The sequence below is a fragment of the Agelaius tricolor genome, unplaced genomic scaffold, assembly GCF_023055355.1.
Source record: "Agelaius tricolor isolate 1412-34295 unplaced genomic scaffold, bAgeTri1.0.p SCAF_123, whole genome shotgun sequence".
NCBI classification, from domain to species: domain Eukaryota; kingdom Metazoa; phylum Chordata; class Aves; order Passeriformes; family Icteridae; genus Agelaius; species Agelaius tricolor.
This window is the reverse complement of record NW_027269383.1, coordinates 153,356-169,394: the sequence shown is the minus strand read 5'-3', so window position 1 is coordinate 169,394 and position 16,039 is coordinate 153,356. Positions and strand designations below refer to the sequence as shown.

Below are 16,039 nucleotides of genomic sequence, written 5' to 3'. Positions count from 1 at the left end.
GATTTTTGGGGATTTTTTGGGGATTTTTGGAGGATTTTTGGGATTTTTTGGGGATTTTTTGAGGAATTTTAGGGATTTGTTTGGGAATTTTTGGGGATTTTTTGAGGAATTTTTGAGGATTTTTTTGAGGATTTTTTTGAGATTTTTTTTGGAATTTTTTCAGATTTTTGGGGGTTTTTTGAGGATTTTTTGAGGAGTTTTTGGGGATTTTTTGAGGATTTTTGGGGGAATTTTTGAGGATTTTTGGGGATTATTTGAGATTTTTTTGGAATTTTTTCAGATTTTTTGGGGATTTTTTGAGGATTTTTTGGGGGAATTTTTGAGGAATTTTTGGGGATTTTTTGAGGATTTTTGGGAGATTTTTTGGGATTTTTTTGAGGATTTTTGAGATTTTTTTTGGAATTTTTTCAGATTTTTTTGGGATTTTTTGGGATTTTTTGAGATTTTTTGGGGGATTTTTTTGAGGATTTTTGGGATTTTTGGGCAGTTTTGGGGAATTTTTGGGGATTTTTTGAGGATTTTTTGAGGAATTTTTGAGGATTTTTTGAGATTTTTTTGAAAATTTTTCAGATTTTTTGGGGATTTTTTGAGGAATTTTTTGGGATTTTTTGAGGATTTTTTGAGGATTTTGAGGATGTTTTGGGATTTTTTTTTTTTAATTTTTAAAGATTTTTTGGGGATTTTTGAGGATTTTTTTGGGGATTTTTGGAGATTTTTTGGGGGATTTTTTTGGGGATTTTTTGAGATTTTTGGGGAATTTTTTGGGGATTTTTTGAGATTTTTTGGGGAATTTTGGGGAATTTTTGAGGAATTTTTTTGAGGATTTTTTGAGATTTTTTTTGAATTTTTTCAGATTTTTGGGGGGTTTTTTGAGGATTTTTTGAGGAGTTTTTGGGGATTTTTTGAGGAATTTTTTGGGGATTTTTTGAGATTTTTTGGGATTTTTTTCAGGGAATTTTTGAGGATTTTTTGAGGATTTTTTGGGGGGTTTCTTGAGGATTTTTGGGATTTTTTGGGGGGATTTTTTTGAGGATTTTTTGGGAATTTTTGGGGATTTTTTGAGGATTTTTGGGCAGTTTTGGGGAATTTTTTTGGACTTTTTGAGGATTTTTGGGGATTTTTTTGGGGATTTTTTTGAGATTATTTGGGATTTTTTGAGGATTTTTGGGGATTTTTTGGGGATTTTTGGGGATTTTTTGGGGATTTTTTTGGGGATTTTTTGAGGAATTTTAGGGATTTGTTTGGGAATTTTGGGGATTTTTTGAGGAATTTTTGAGGATTTTTTGAGGATTTTTTAAGATTTTTTGGAAAATTTTTCAGATTTTTTGGGGATTTTTTGAGGATTTTTTGGGGATTTTTGAGGGTTTTTTTGGGAATTTTTCGGATTTTTTGAGATTTTTTTTTGAATTTTTTCAGATTTTTGGGGGGTTTTTTGAGGATTTTTTGAGGAGTTTTTGGGGAATTTTGAGGATTTTTTGGGGGTTTTTTGAGGATTTTTGGGGATTATTTGAGATTTTTTTGGAATTTTTTCAGATTTTTTGGGGATTTTTTGAGGATTTTTTGGGGGAATTTTTGAGGAATTTTTGGGGATTTTTTGAGGATTTTTGGGAGATTTTTTGGGATTTTTTTGAGGATTTTTGAGATATTTTTTGGAATTTTTCAGATTTTTTTGGGATTTTTTGGGATTTTTTGAGATTTTTTGGGGGATTTTTTGAGGATTTTTTGGGATTTTTGGGCAGTTTTGGGGAATTTTTGGGGATTTTTTGAGGATTTTTTGAGGAATTTTGAGGATTTTTTGAGATTTTTTTGAAAATTTTTCAGATTTTTTGGGGATTTTTTGAGGAATTTTTTGGGATTTTTTGAGGATTTTTTGGGATTTTTTTTGGGTTTTTTGGGGGATTTATTGAGGATTTTTGGGGATTTTTTTGGGATTTTTTGGGGAATTTTTGGAGAATTTTTGAGGATTTTTGAGGATTTTTTGGGATTTTTTGCGGATTTTTTGAGGATTTTTTAGGTATTTTTTGGGTATTTTTGGGAATTTTTTGAGATTTTTTGGGGATTTTTTTGGGAATTTTTGGATTTTTTGGGGGATTTTTTTGAGGATTTTTGAGGATTTTTGGGGTTTTTTTGAGTATTTTTTGAGGAGTTTTTGGGATTTTTTTGGGGATTTTTTCAGATTTTTTGGGGGTTTTTTGAGGATTTTTTGAGGAGTTTTTGGGACTTTTTGAGGATTTTTTGGGGGAATTTTTGAGGATTTTTGGGAGATTTTTTGGGATTTTTGAGGATTTTTTGGGATTTTTTTGTGTTTTTTTTGAGGATTTTTGGAGGAGTTTTTGGGACTTTTTGAGGATTTTTTGAGGATTTTTTGAGGATTTTGGGGGATTTTTTGAATATTTTTTTGGGATTTTTTTTTGAGGATTTTTGAGGAGTTTTTGGGGATTTTTTTGAGGATTTTTTGAGATTTTTTGGAAATTTTTTCAGATTTTTTTCAGATTTTTTGAGATTTTTTTGGGGGTTAATTTGAGGATTTTTTGAGGATTTTTTGGGGAATTTTGGGGGGGATTTTTGAGGATTTTTTGGGGATTTTGGGGGATTTTTTGAGGATTTTTTGGGGGTTTTTTTGAGGATTTTTGGGCAGATTTGGGGAATTTTTTGGGGGATTTTTGAGGATTTTTTGGGGATTTTGGGGATTTTTTGAGGATTTTTTGGGGTTTTTTTTGAGGAGTTTTTGAGATTTTTTGGGGGGTTTTTTGAGGATTTTTGGGCAGTTTTGGGGAATTTTTTGGTGGTTTTTTTCAGATTTTTGGAGCTTTTTGGGGAATTTTTGGGGGATTTTTTGAGGATTTTTCGGGATTTTTGACTAATTTTTGGGGATTTTTTGGTATTTTTGAGAATCTTTTGGGAATTTTTTGATATTTTTGGGGGTTTTTTTGGGAATTTTTGGGGGGTTTTTTGGGTTTTTTTTTTTGGGATTTTTTTGGAGGATTTTTAGGGGGAATTTTGGGGAATTTTTGGAAATTTTTTCAGATTTTTTGGGATTTTTGGGGGATTTTTTGAGGAATTTTTGAGGATTTTTTGAGGATTTTTGGGGATTTTTTTGGGAATTTTTTCAGATTTTTGGGGGGGTTTTTTTGGGGAAATTTTGGGGAATTTTTGGGGTTTTTTTTTGGGAATTTTTGGGATTTTGGGGGGGGTTTTTTGGGGAATTTTTGGGGTGTTTTTGGGTGATTTTTTGGGGGGTTTTTGGGGAATATTTTGGAAATTTTAAAAGTTTTCTCCCTGTGCTTTTTTGGGGTTTTTCAATGGATTTTTGGGCATTTTGGCCATTTCTGAACGGATTTTTTTTTGGGGTTTTTTTTCTCTTTTCATCATTCTGGGTCAGTTTTGGGCTGAATTTTGGAGTTTTGGGCTCCCCTGGAATCAAAATCCTCATCCAGGCCCTCCAGGAAGCTCTGCTGCATCCAGGGATGGATTTTGGGCTATTTTGGGCTTTTTTGGTCATTTTTGGATGGATTTTTTTGGGGTTTTTTTTGGGATTTTTGGGAAATTTTGGGGTTTTTTTGTTTGGAATTTTTGGAGATTTTTTGGGGATTTTTTTTAATTTTTTGAGATTTTTGGGGAATTTGGTTTGGTTTTTTTTTTTTTTTTAATTTTGGGGATTTTTTGGGAATTTTTGGGGATTTTTTGAGGATTTTTGGGGATTTTTTTGGGGAATTTTTGGGAATTTTTTGGGGAGTTTTTTGAGATTTTTGGGGAATTCTTTTGGGGTTTTTTGGGGCATTTTTGGAGATTTTTGGGGAAATTTTGGGGTTTTTTGGGGGGGAATTTTTGGAGAATTTTGGGCAATTTTTGGGGGGTTTTTTTTTGGGAAATTTTGGAGATTTTGGGGAATTCTTGGGGTTTTTTTGGGGGGAATTTTTGGGGAGATTTTTGGGGAATTTTTGGGGTTTTTTTGTTTGGAATTTTTGGAGATTTTTTTGGGATTTTTTTAAATTTTTTGAGATTTTGGGGGAATTTTGTTGTTTTTTTTTTTTTTTTTTTTTTTAATTTGTGGGATTTTTTGGGGAATTTTTGGGGATTTTTTTTGGGGTGTTTTTGGGGAATTTTTGGGGTGTTTTTGGGTGATTTTTTGGGGGGTTTTTGGGGAATATTTTGGAAATTTTAAAAGTTTTCTCCCTGTGCTTTTTGGGGTTTTTCAATGGATTTTTGGGCTTTTTTTGGCCATTTCTGAACGGATTTTTTTTGGGGTTTTTTTTCTCTTTTCATCATTCTGGGTCAGTTTTGGGCTGAATTTTGGATTTTTTGGGGTCCCCTGGAATCAAAATCCTCATCCAGGCCCTCCAGGAAGCTCTGCTGCATCCAGGGATGGATTTTGGGCTATTTTGGGCTTTTTTGGTCATTTTTGGATGGATTTTTTTGGGGGTTTTTTTTTGGGATTTTTGGGAAATTTTGGGGTTTTTTTGTTTGGAATTTTTGGAGACTTTTTGGAGATTTTTGGGGATTTTTTTGGGGAATTTTTTGGATATTTTGGGGATTTTTTTTTTTTAATTTTTGGGGTTTTTCTTCAGGAATTTTTGCAGATTTTTGGGGAATTTCTTGGGTTGGTTTTTTTTTTAATTTTTGGAGATTTTTGGGGAAATTTTGGGGGGTTTTTTGGGGGATTTTTGGGAATTTATTTGGGAATTTTTGGGAATTTTGGGGGGAATTTTTGGAGATTTTTGGGGAATTTTTTGGGGTTTTTTTGGGGGATTTTTTGGGGAAATTTTGGGTTTTTTGGTTTGGAATTTTTGGAGATTTTTCGGGGATTTTTTTTTTTTAATTTTTTGAGATTTTTGGGGAATTTTGGGGTTTTTTTTTAATTTTGGGATTTTTTGGGAATTTTTGGAGATTTTTGGGGAAATTTTGGGGATTTTTTGGGGGAATTTTGGGGAATTTTTTTTTAATTTTTGAAGAATTTTTGGGGAATTTTTGGGGGTTTTTGGGGTGAATTTTTGGAGATTTTGGGGGGAATTTTTGGGGTTTTTTGGGGGGAATTTTGGGGGGTTTTTTGGGGCTTCCTTTGGGAATTTTTTGCGGAGATTTTTGGGGAATTTTTTAGGGGTTTTTTTGGGGGGGGAATTTTTGGGATTTTTGGGGTTTTTTTGGAATTTTTGGGGAAATTTTAGGGTGGGTTTGGGGAATTTTTGGGGATTTTTGGGGGAATTTTTGGGAATTTTTTTTTAATTTTTTGAGATTTTTGGGGAATTTTGGAGTTTTTTTGGGGGGGGATTTTTGGAGATTTTGGGGGGAATTTTGGGGGTTTTTGGGAATTTTTGGGGGTTTTTTTGAGGAATTTTTGGGATTTTCTGGGGGATTTTTGGGGTTTTTTTGGGGTTTCATTTGGGAATTTTTTGGGGAGATTTTTGGGGAATTTTTGGGTTTTATTCTTGTTTGGTTTTTTTGGGGATATTTTGGAAATTTTGAAGGTTTTTCTCCCTGTGCTTTTTGGGGTTTTTCAATGGATTTTTGGGCTTTTTTGGCCATTTCCGAACGGATTTTTTTGGGTTTTTTTTCCATTTTCATCAATCAGGTCAGTTTTGGGCTGAATTTTGGAGTTTTTGGCTCCCCTGGAATCAAAATCCTCATCCAGGCCCTCCAGGAAGCTCTGCTGCATCCAGGGATGGATTTTGGGCTATTTTGGGCTTTTTTGGTCATTTTTGGATGGATTTTTTTGGGGTTTTTTTTTGGGATTTTTTGGGAAATTTTGGGGTTTTTTTGTTTGGAATTTTTGGAGATTTTTTGGGGATTTTTTTTAATTTTTTGAGATTTTTGGGGAATTTGTTTGGTTTTTTTTTTTTTTTTTAATTTTGGGGATTTTTTGGGAATTTTTTGGGATTTTTAGGGAATTCTTGGGGTTTTTGGGGGGGAATTTTTGGGGATTTTTGGGGTTTTTTTGGAATTTTTGGGGAAATTTTAGGGGGGTTTTTTGGGGAATTTTTGGGGATTTTTGGGGGAATTTTTGGGAATTTTTTTTTAAATTTTTTGCGATTTTTGGGGAATTTTGGGGGGTTTTGGGGGGGATTTTTGGAGATTTTGGGGAGAATTTTGCGGAGATTTTTGGGGAATTTTTAGGGTTTTTTTTGGGGAATTTTTGGGGAATTTTGTTTTTTTTTTTTTTTTTTTTAATTTTTGGGAAATTTTAGTGGGTTTTTTGGGAATTTTTTTTTAATTTTTTTGAGATTTTTGGGAATTTTGGGGGTTTTTGGGGGGGAATATTTGGAGATTTTGGGGGGGAAATTTGGGGTTTTTTTGGGGAAATTTTTGGGGTTTTTTCTCTTTTCATCATTCTGGGTCAGTTTTGGGCTGAATTTTGGAGTTTTTGGGGTCCCCTGGAATCAAAATCCTCATCCAGGCCCTCCAGGAAGCTCTGCTGCATCCAGGGATGGATTTTGGGCTATTTTGGGCTTTTTTGGTCATTTTTGGATGGATTTTTTTGGGGTTTTTTTTTGGGATTTTTGGGAAATTTTGGGGTTTTTTTGTTTGGAATTTTTGGAGATTTTTTGGGGATTTTTTGGGGATTTTTTGAGGAATTTTTGAGGATTTTTAGGGATTTTTTTAGGAATTTTTTCAGATTTTTTGTGGGGTTTTTTGAGGATTTTTGGGCAGTTTTGGCGAATTTTTGGGGATTTTTTTGGGATTTTTTGAGATATTTTTTTTTTGGAATTTTTTCAGATTTTTTTGGGGATTTTTGGGGGATTTTTGGGGATTTTTTGGGAATTTTTTGGGAGTTTTTGGAGATTTTTGGGGAATTTTTGGGGTTTTTTTGGGGAAATTTTGGGGTTTTTTGTTTGGAATTTTTGGAGATTTTTTGGGGATTTTTTTTAATTTTTGGAGATTTTTGGGGACATTTTGGGGATTTTTTGGGGGAATTTTGGGGAATTTTTTTAAATTTTTTGGGATTTTTTTTGGTAATTTTTGGAGATTTTTGGGGAATTTTTTGGGGGTTTTTGGGGTGAATTTTTGGAGATTTTGGGGGAATTTTGGGGGGTTTTTTGGGGCTTCCTTTGGGAATTTTTTGCGGAGATTTTTGGGGAATTTTTAGGGTTTTTTTGGGGGGGGAATTTTTGGGGATTTTTGGGGTTTTTTTTGGAATTTTTGGGGAAATTTTAGGGTGGGTTTGGGGAATTTTTGGGGATTTTTGGGGGGAATTTTTGGGAATTTTTTTTTAATTTTTTGAGATTTTTGGGGAATTTTGGAGTTTTTTTGGGGGGGATTTTTGGAGATTTTGGGGGGAATTTTGGGGGTTTTTGGGAATTTTTGGGGGTTTTTTGAGGAATTTTTTGGGATTTTCTGGGGGATTTTTGGGGGTTTTTTTGGGGTTTCATTTGGGAATTTTTTGGGGAGATTTTTGGGGAATTTTTGGGTTTTATTCTTGTTTGGTTTTTTTGGGGATATTTTGGAAATTTTAAAAGTTTTCTCCCTGTGCTTTTTGGGTTTTTCAATGGATTTTTGGGCTTTTTTGGCCATTTCCGAACGGATTTTTTGGGGGTTTTTTTCTCTTTTCATCATTCTGGGTCAGTTTTGGGCTGAATTTTGGATTTTTTGGGGTCCCCTGTAATCAAAATCCTCATCCAGGCCCCTCCAGGAAGCTCTGCTGCATCCAGGGATGGATTTTGGGCTATTTTGGGCTTTTTTGGTCATTTTTGGATGGATTTTTTTGGGGTTTTTTTTTGGGATTTTTGGGAAATTTTGGGGTTTTTTTGTTTGGAATTTTTGGAGATTTTTGGGGATTTTTTTTAATTTTTTGAGATTTTTGGGGAATTTGGTTTGGTTTTTTTTTTTAATTTTGGGGATTTTTTGGGAATTTTTGGGGATTTTTTGAGGATTTTTGGGGATTTTTTTGGGGAATTTTTGGGAATTTTTTGGGGAGTTTTTTGAGATTTTTGGGGAATTCTTTTGGGGTTTTTTTGGGCATTTTGGAGATTTTTGGGGAAATTTTGGGGTTTTTTGGGGGGGAATTTTTGGAGAATTTTGGGCAATTTTTGGGGGTTTTTTTTTGGGAAATTTTGGAGATTTTGGGGAATTCTTGGGGTTTTTTGGGGGGAATTTTTGGGGAGATTTTTGGGGAATTTTTTGGGTTTTTTGTTTGGAATTTTTGGAGATTTTTTGGGGATTTTTTTTTTTAATTTTTTGAGATTTTTGGGGAATTTTGTTTTTTTTTTTTTAATTTTGGGATTTTTTGGGAATTTTTGGGGATTTTTTAGGGAATTCTTGGGGTTTTTGGGGGGGAATTTTTGGGGATTTTTGGGGTTTTTTTGGAATTTTTGGGGAAATTTTAGGGTGGGTTTTGGGAATTTTTGGGGATTTTTGGGGGAATTTTTGGGAATTTTTTTTTTAATTTTTTGAGATTTTTGGGGAATTTTGGGGGGGGTTTTGGGGGGGGATTTTTGGAGATTTTGGGGGAATTTTGGGGGTTTTGGGAATTTTTGGGGGTTTTTTGAGGAATTTTTTGGGATTTTCTGGGGGATTTTTGGGGTTTTTTTGGGGTTTCATTTGGGAATTTTTTGGGGAGATTTTTGGGGAATTTTTGGGTTTTATTCTTGTTTGGTTTTTTTGGGGATATTTTGGAAATTTTAAAAGTTTTCTCCCTGTGCTTTTTGGGGTTTTTCAATGGATTTTTGGGCTTTTTTGGCCATTTCCGAACGGATTTTTTTGGGGTTTTTTTTCTCTTTTCATCATTCTGGGTCAGTTTTGGGGCTGAATTTTGGATTTTTTGGGGTCACCTGTAATCAAAATCCTCATCCAGGCCCTCCAGGAAGTTCTGGTGCATGCGGGAGGTGAATTCCAGGCGCAGCAGCTCCAGCTCGGCCTCGTCCGGGAGCTGCTCCTCATCCTCATCCTCATCCTCATCCTCAGCCTCATCTTCAGCCTCATCCTTGGCTGGGGAGGGGGGGAAAATGGGGAGAAAATGGGGAAAAATGGGAAGAAAATGGGAAAAATGGGGAGAAAATGGGAAAAATGGGGGGAAAATGGGAAAAAATCAAAATAAAATGGGAAAAAATCAAAATAAAATGGGAAAAAATCACAATAAAATGGGGAAAAAATGGAAAAAAAATCAGAAGAAAATGGAAAAAATCAGAAGAAAATGGGAAAAATTAGAAGAAAATGGAGCAAAAATCAGAAGAAATGGGAAAAAATGAGAAGAAAATGGGAAAAAATGAGAAGACAATGGGAAAAATGAGAAGAAAATGGGAAAATTAAAATAAAATGGGAAAAAATGGGGGGAAAATGGGAACAATTGGAATAAAATGGAACAAAAATCAGAAGAAAATGGAACAAATCAGAAGAAAATGGGAAAAAATTAGAAGAAAATGGAGCAAAAATCAGAAGAAAATGGGAAAAAATGAGAAGAAAATGGGAAAAAATGAGAAGACAATGGGAAAAATGAGAAGAAAATGGGAAAAATGAGAAGAAAATGGGAAAAATTAAAATAAAATGGGAAAAAATGGGGGAAAATGGGAACAATTGGAATAAAATGGAACAAAAAATCAGAAGAAAATGGGAAAAAATCAGAAGAAAATGGGAAAAATGAGAAGAAAATGGAAAAAAATCAGAAGAAAATGGGAAAATTCAGAAGAAAATGGGAAAAAATTAGAAGAAAATGGGAAAAATGAGAAAGAAATGGGAAAAAATCAAAATAAAATAGGAAAAAATGGGGGAAAAATGGGAAAAATCAGAAGAAAATGGGAAAAAAATGGGGAGAAAATGGGAAAAATGGGGAGAAAATGGGAAAAATTGGAAGAAAATGGGAAAAATCGGAAGAAAATGAAAAAATGAGAAGAAAATGGGAAAAAATGGGAAGAAAATGGGAAAAAATCAGAATAAAATGGGAAAAATGGAAAAAAATCAGAAGGAAATGGAACAAAAGTCAGAAGAAAATGGGGAAAATCAGAAGAAAATGGAACAAAATCAGAAGAAGGGGGAAAAATCAGAAGAAAATGGAAAAATGAAAAGAAAATGGGAAAAAATGGGGGGGAAAATGGAAAAAAAAATCAGAAGAAAAATGGGAAAAAATCAGAAGAAAATGGGAAAAATGAGAAGAAAATGGAAAAATGGGGGAAAATGGGAAAAATGGGGGAAATGGAAAAAAAAAATCAGAAGAAAATGGAACAAAACTCAAAAGAAGGGGAAGAAAAATGGAAAAATCAGAAGAAAAAGGGAAAAAAATCAGAAGAAAATGGGAAAAATGAGAAGGAAATGGAACAAAATCAGAAGAAAAGGGGAAAAATTAAAAGAAAATGGGAAAAGTCAAAATAAAATGGGAAAAAATGGGGGTAAAATGGAAAAAAAATCAGGAGAAAATGGGAAAAATGGGAAGAAAATGGGAAAAATGAGAAGGAAATGGGAAAAATCAAATAAAATGGGAAAAAATGGGGGGAAAATGGAAAAAAAATCAGAAGAAAAATGGGAAAAAATCAGAAGAAAATGGGAAAAATGAGAAGGAAATGGAACAAAATCAGAAGAAAATGGGAAAAAATCAGAAGAAAATGGGAAAAAATGAGAATAAAATGGGAAAAATGAGAAGGAAATGGAACAAAATCAGAAGAAAATGGGAAAAATGAGAATAAAATGGGAAAAATCAGAAGAAAATGGGAAAAAATGAGAATAAAATAGGAAAAATCAGAAGGAAAATGGGAAAAAATGAGAATAAAATAGGAAAAATGAGAAAGAAATGGGAAAAATCAAAATAAAATGGGAAAAAATGGAAAAAAATCAGAAGAAAATGGAACAAAAATCAGAAGAAAATGGGAAAAAATGAGAATAAAAAGGAAAAAAATCAGAATAAAAAGGGAAAATTCAGAAGAAAATGGAACAAAAATCAGAAGAAAATGGGAAAAAATGAGAAGAAAATGGGAAAAATCAAAATAAAATGGGAAAAAAATGGGGGGAAAATGGGAACAATTGGAAGAAAATGGGAAAAATGAGAAGAAAATGGAAGAAAAATCAGAAGAAAATGGGAAAAAATGGGGCGAAAATGGGAAAAAGTCAAAACAAAATGGGAAAAAAATGGGGGGAAATGGGAAAAAATGAGAAGAAAATGGGGAAACTCGGAAGAAAATGGGAAAAATGAGAAGGAAATGGGAAAAATCAAAATAAAATGGGAAAAAATGGGGGGAAAATGGGAAAAAAATCAGAAGAAAATGGGAAAAAATGAGAATAAAATGGAAAAAATGAGAAGAAAATGGGAAAAATGGGGGGAAAATGGAAAAAAATCAAAATAAAATGGGAAAAAATGGAAAAAAAATCAGAAGGAAATGGAACAAAAGTCAGAAGAAAATGGAAAAAATCAGAAGAAAATGGGAAAAAATTAGAAGAAAATGGGAAAAATGAGAAGGAAATGGTACAAAATCAGAAGAAAATGGGAAAAATGAGAATAAAATGGGAAAAATCAGAAGAAAATGGGAAAAAATGAGAATAAAATAGGAAAAATCAGAAGAAAATGGGAAAAAATGAGAATAAAATAGGAAAAATGAGAAAGAAATGGGAAAAATCAAAATAAAATGGGAAAAAATGGAAAAAAATCAGAAGAAAATGGAACAAAAATCAGAAGAAAATGGGAAAAAATGAGAATAAAAAGGAAAAAAATCAGAATAAAAAGGGAAAATTCAGAAGAAAATGGAACAAAAATCAGAAGAAAATGGGGAAAAAATGAGAAGAAAATGGGAACAAATCAAGAGAAAATGGGAAAAAAATGAGAAGGAAATGGGAAAAATTGGAAGAAAATGGGAAAAAATCAGAAGATAATGGGGAAAATGGGGGGAAAATGGAAAAAAAATCAGAAGAAAAAGGAAAAAATGAGAAGAAAATAAAAGCAAATGGCAATGGAAGATTTCAAAATGGCAATAAAATAAAAAATATCCAAATAGGATCCCACTAAAACACCAATGAAATCCCCCCAATAAAGCCCCATAAAACCCCCAAATTCACCCCAAAATGCCCCAAACAATCCCCAATAAAACTCCCCTAAAATCCCCAATAAAACCTCATAAAATCCCTCGAAAATCTCCCCAAAAAACCCAATCAAATCCTCCTAAAAACCCCCAAATTCACCCCAAAATACCCCCAAAAAATCCCATAAAACTGCCCTAAAATACCCCAAAAAAATCCCCAATAAAACTCCATAAAATCCCCAAAAAACCCCATAAAACCCCCTTAAAATCCCCAATAAAATCCCATAAAATCTCCAAAAAAATCCCCATAAAATCCCCCAAAAAACCCCAATAAAATCCCCCCAAAACCCCAAAATTTACCCCAAAAAAATCCCCAATAAAATCCCCAATAAAACCCCCCAAAAATCCCACAAAAAAACCCATAAAATCCCCCATAAAAGCCCCTAAAATCCTCCATAAAATCCCCAATAAAACCCCATTAAACCCCATAAAATCCCCCGAAAAACCCCCAAATTTACCCCAAAATCCCCCCAAAAAATCCCAAATCAAATCCCCCCAAACTGACCCCAAAATCCCCCAAAAAATCCCCGATAAAATCCAATAAAACCCCCATAAAATCCCCAATAAAATCTCCAATAAACCCCCCAGAAAATCCCTCGAAAATCCCCCCAAAAAAACCCAAAAAACCCCAAAAAATCGCCCCAAAAACCCTCAAAAAACCCCAAAAAATCCCCCCAAAAAACCCCCAATAAAACCCCCATAACCCCCCCCCCAAAATCCCCCCAAAAAATCCCCCCAAAAACCCCAAATTTTCCCAAAATCCCCGAAATTACCCCCAATTTCCCCTCAGGCCCTTCCAGGGCCGTGAGCAGCAGCTCCCACAGCGCCAGCGCCATTTTGGGGCCATTTCCGGCCATTTTGAGGCCATTTTCGGCCATTTTGGGACCATTTCCGGCCATTTTGACGCCATTTTCCGCCATTTTGAGGCCGTTTCCGGCCATTTTGAGGCCATTTCCGGCCATTTTGGGGCCATTTTAGGGCCATATCCGGCCATTTTCGGCCATTTTGACGCCATTTTCCGCCATTTTGAGGCCGTTTCCGGCCATTTTGTGGCCATTTGCGGCCATTATGGCGCCATTTGCGGCCATTTCGAGGCCATTTTCGGCCATTTTGTGGCCATTTGCGGCCATTTTGGGGCCATATCCGGCCATTTTGACGCCATTTTCCGCCATTTTGGGGCCATATCCGGCCATTTTGACGCCATTTTCCGCCATTTTGAGGCCGTTTCCGGCCATTTTGGGGCCATATCCGGCCATTTAGGAGCCATTTCCGGCCATTTTGAGGCCATTACCGGCCATTTTCGGGCCATTTTGGCACCAGTTTCGGCCATTTTGGCACCAGTTTCGGCCATTTTGAGGCCATTTTCGGCCATTTTGACGCCATTTTCCGCCATTTTGAGGCCGTTTCCGGCCATTTTGGGACCATTTCCGGCCATTTTGTGGCCATTTCCGGCCATTTTGGCGCCATTTTCCGCCATTTTGGGGCCATATCCGGCCTTTTTGGCGCCATTTTGGGACAATTTTTGGCCATTTTGGGGCCATATCCGGCAATTCTGGGACCATTTCCGGCCATTTTGGGGCCATTTCCGACCATTTTGGCGCCATTTTCGGGCCATTTTGAGGCCATTTCCGGCCATTTTGGGGCCATTTTCGGCCATTTTGACGCCATTTTCCGCCATTTTGAGGCCGTTTCCGGCCATTTTGGGACCATTTCGGGCCATTTTGTGGCCATTTACGGCCATTTTGGCGCCATTTTCCGCCATTTTGGGGCCCTATCCGGGCATTTTGGCGCCATTTTGGGACAATTTTTGGCCATTTTGGGGCCATATCCGGCCATTTTGGCGCCATTTTCGGGCCATTTTGGCACCAGTTTCGGCCATTTTGAGGCCATTTCCGGCCATTTTGGGGCCTTATCCGGCCATTTAGGAGCCATTTCCGGCCATTTTGGGGCGATTTTTGGGCCGTTTTCGGGCCGTTTTCGGCCATTTTGAGGCCATTTCCGGCCATTTTGAGGCAATTTCCGGCCATTTTGGGGCCCAAATTCCCCCAAACTCCCCAAATTTTCCCAAAATCCCCCAAATTCCCCCCAATCTCCCCTCAGTCCCCGTTACCTTCCAGGGCCATAAGCAGCAGCTCCCACAGCCCCGGCGCCATTTTGGGGCCATTTCCGGCCATTTTGGGGCCGTTTCCGGCCATTTTGAGGCCGTTTTCGGCCGTTTTGGCACCATTTTCGGCCATTTTGGGGCCGAAATTCCCCCAAATTTTCCCAAATTCCCCTCAAAAAACCCCAAAAAAATCCCCCCAAATTCCCTCAAATTTTCCCAAAATCCCCCAAATTCCCCCCAATCTCCCCTCAGTCCCCGTTACCTTCCAGGGCCGTGAGCAGCAGCTCCCACAGCGGCGGCGCCATTTTGGGGCCATTTCCGGCTATTTTGGAGCCATTTTCAGCCGTTTTTGGGCCATTTTGGGGCATTTTCGGGTTTATTTGGGATCTTTTGGGGTGATTTTGGGCGGTTTTGGGCTGGCGGAATCTCCCGATGTAGTGGTGGAACAGCGCCGGGGCCCGGAGCCGCATGCGCTCCTCGCTGAAATAATCACCCTCTAAAATGGGGGAAAACGGGAAAAATTGGGTGAAAAATGGGGAATTTGGGGAATTTGAGAGGAAAATGGGGTGAAAATGGGAAAATTTGGGTGAAAAATGGAAAAAAAAATGGGAAAATTTGGGTGAAAAATGTGAAAATTGGGGGGGGGGGAAATGGGTGGTGGGGAAATGGGGAAAATATGAGGGAAAAATGGGAAAAATGGGGAAATTGAGGGGGAAATGGGGTGAAAATGGGAAAATTTGGGTGAAAAATGGAAAAAAAAAGGGAAAATTTGGGTGAAAAATGGGAAATTTGAGGGGGGAAATGGGGGGGGAATGGGGAAAATGGGGTAAATGGGGTGAAAATGGGAAAAATTGGGTGAAAAATGGAAAAAATGGGAACATTTGGGTGAAAATGGGGAATTTGGGGGCAAAATGGGGGGGAATGGGGAAAATTGGGTGGAAAATTGGGGGAAAAATTGGGTGGAAAATGGGGAATTTGGGGAATTTGAGGTGAAAAATGGAAAAAATGGGTGAAAATGGGGAATTTGAGGGGAAAATCGGGTGAAAATGGGGGAAAATGGGAAAATTTGGGCGAAAAATGGGGAATTTGGGGGGAAAATGGGAAATTCGGGGAGGAAAAGGGAATAAAATGGGGAAATTGGGGTGGAAAATGGGAAAAATAGGAAATTGGGGGGGGAAAATGAGATGAATCATTAATCAATCATAAATCATTAATTAATCAATCATTAATCATTAATTAATCAATCATTAATCACTCATTAACCTTTGATCAGCTCTCTGAGGGCGCCGTATCTGCGGTTCCTGAGCTGCGTCCGCTCCCTCTGGGGATTTTTTTGGGGCCAATTCCGGCGATTTTGGGGCTCCCGGGGTGGGGAGGGGCTGCAGGGGGGGTCCATGGGGGAGGGGACCCCAAAAATGGGGGGAGGGGACCCCAAAACCCTAAAAAAGGAGGGGGGAGGGGCCCTCAGGAGAGCCAAAAGGCCTCAGAAATTGGGGGGCCCCCAAAATTCCCTCAAGGAACCCCAAAATCCTCTCAGGGACCCCAAAATTCCCTCAAGGAACCCCAAAATCCCCTCAGGACCCCGAAAATCTTCTCAGGGAACCCAAAACTTTCCCCAAGAGCCCAAAATCTCTTCAAGGAGCCCTAAAATTCTCTCAGGGTGTCCAAATCCCCTCAGGGAACCCCAAAATCCTCTCGAAGACCCCAAAATTCCCTCAAGGAACCTCAAAATCCTCTCGAGGATCCCAAAATTCCCTCCGGGGCTCCAAAGCTCCTCAAGGAACCTCAAAATCCCCTCATGGACCCCAAATCCTCCCCGGGACCCCGAAAATCGATTCAGGGACCCCCAAATTCCCTCAGGGAGGCCCGAAATCCCCCGAGGGCCTCAGCGGGGCCTGCAGGCCTCAATCGCCACCGCGGCTGCTGGGAGCCCAAAACGCCCCCA

General features: G+C 37.1%; 1 protein-coding gene across 1 annotated transcript; it reads right to left on the bottom strand.

Moving 5' to 3' along the window:
• Positions 1–8,729: 8,729 nt before the first annotated feature.
• Positions 8,730–15,801, bottom strand: CCDC97 (coiled-coil domain containing 97). Its single transcript, XM_071420049.1, has 3 exons — positions 15,358–15,801; positions 14,357–14,590; positions 8,730–8,919 (listed from the first exon to the last, which is right to left on the bottom strand). The coding sequence occupies exons 1-3, from the start codon at positions 15,488–15,490 to the stop codon at positions 8,759–8,761; spliced, it is 528 nt and encodes a 175-aa protein (XP_071276150.1). The 5' UTR covers positions 15,491–15,801; the 3' UTR covers positions 8,730–8,758.
• Between the last annotated feature and the right edge of the window lie 238 nt (positions 15,802–16,039).

What these genes read in the sequence shown, in the direction of transcription:
- CCDC97 (XM_071420049.1), bottom strand. Translation starts at nt 15,490, where the DNA reads ATGGACCCCCCCTGCAGCCCCTCCCCACCCCGGGAGCCCCAAAATCGC. An exon ending in CCTCAGAGAGCTGATCAAAG is followed by an intron (nt 14,591 to 15,357) that starts GTTAATGAGTGA and finishes CCCCCATTTTAG; the next exon opens with AGGGTGATTATTTCAGCGAG. An exon ending in GCTGCTCACGGCCCTGGAAG is followed by an intron (nt 8,920 to 14,356) that starts GTAACGGGGACT and finishes CCCCCTCCCCAG; the next exon opens with CCAAGGATGAGGCTGAAGAT.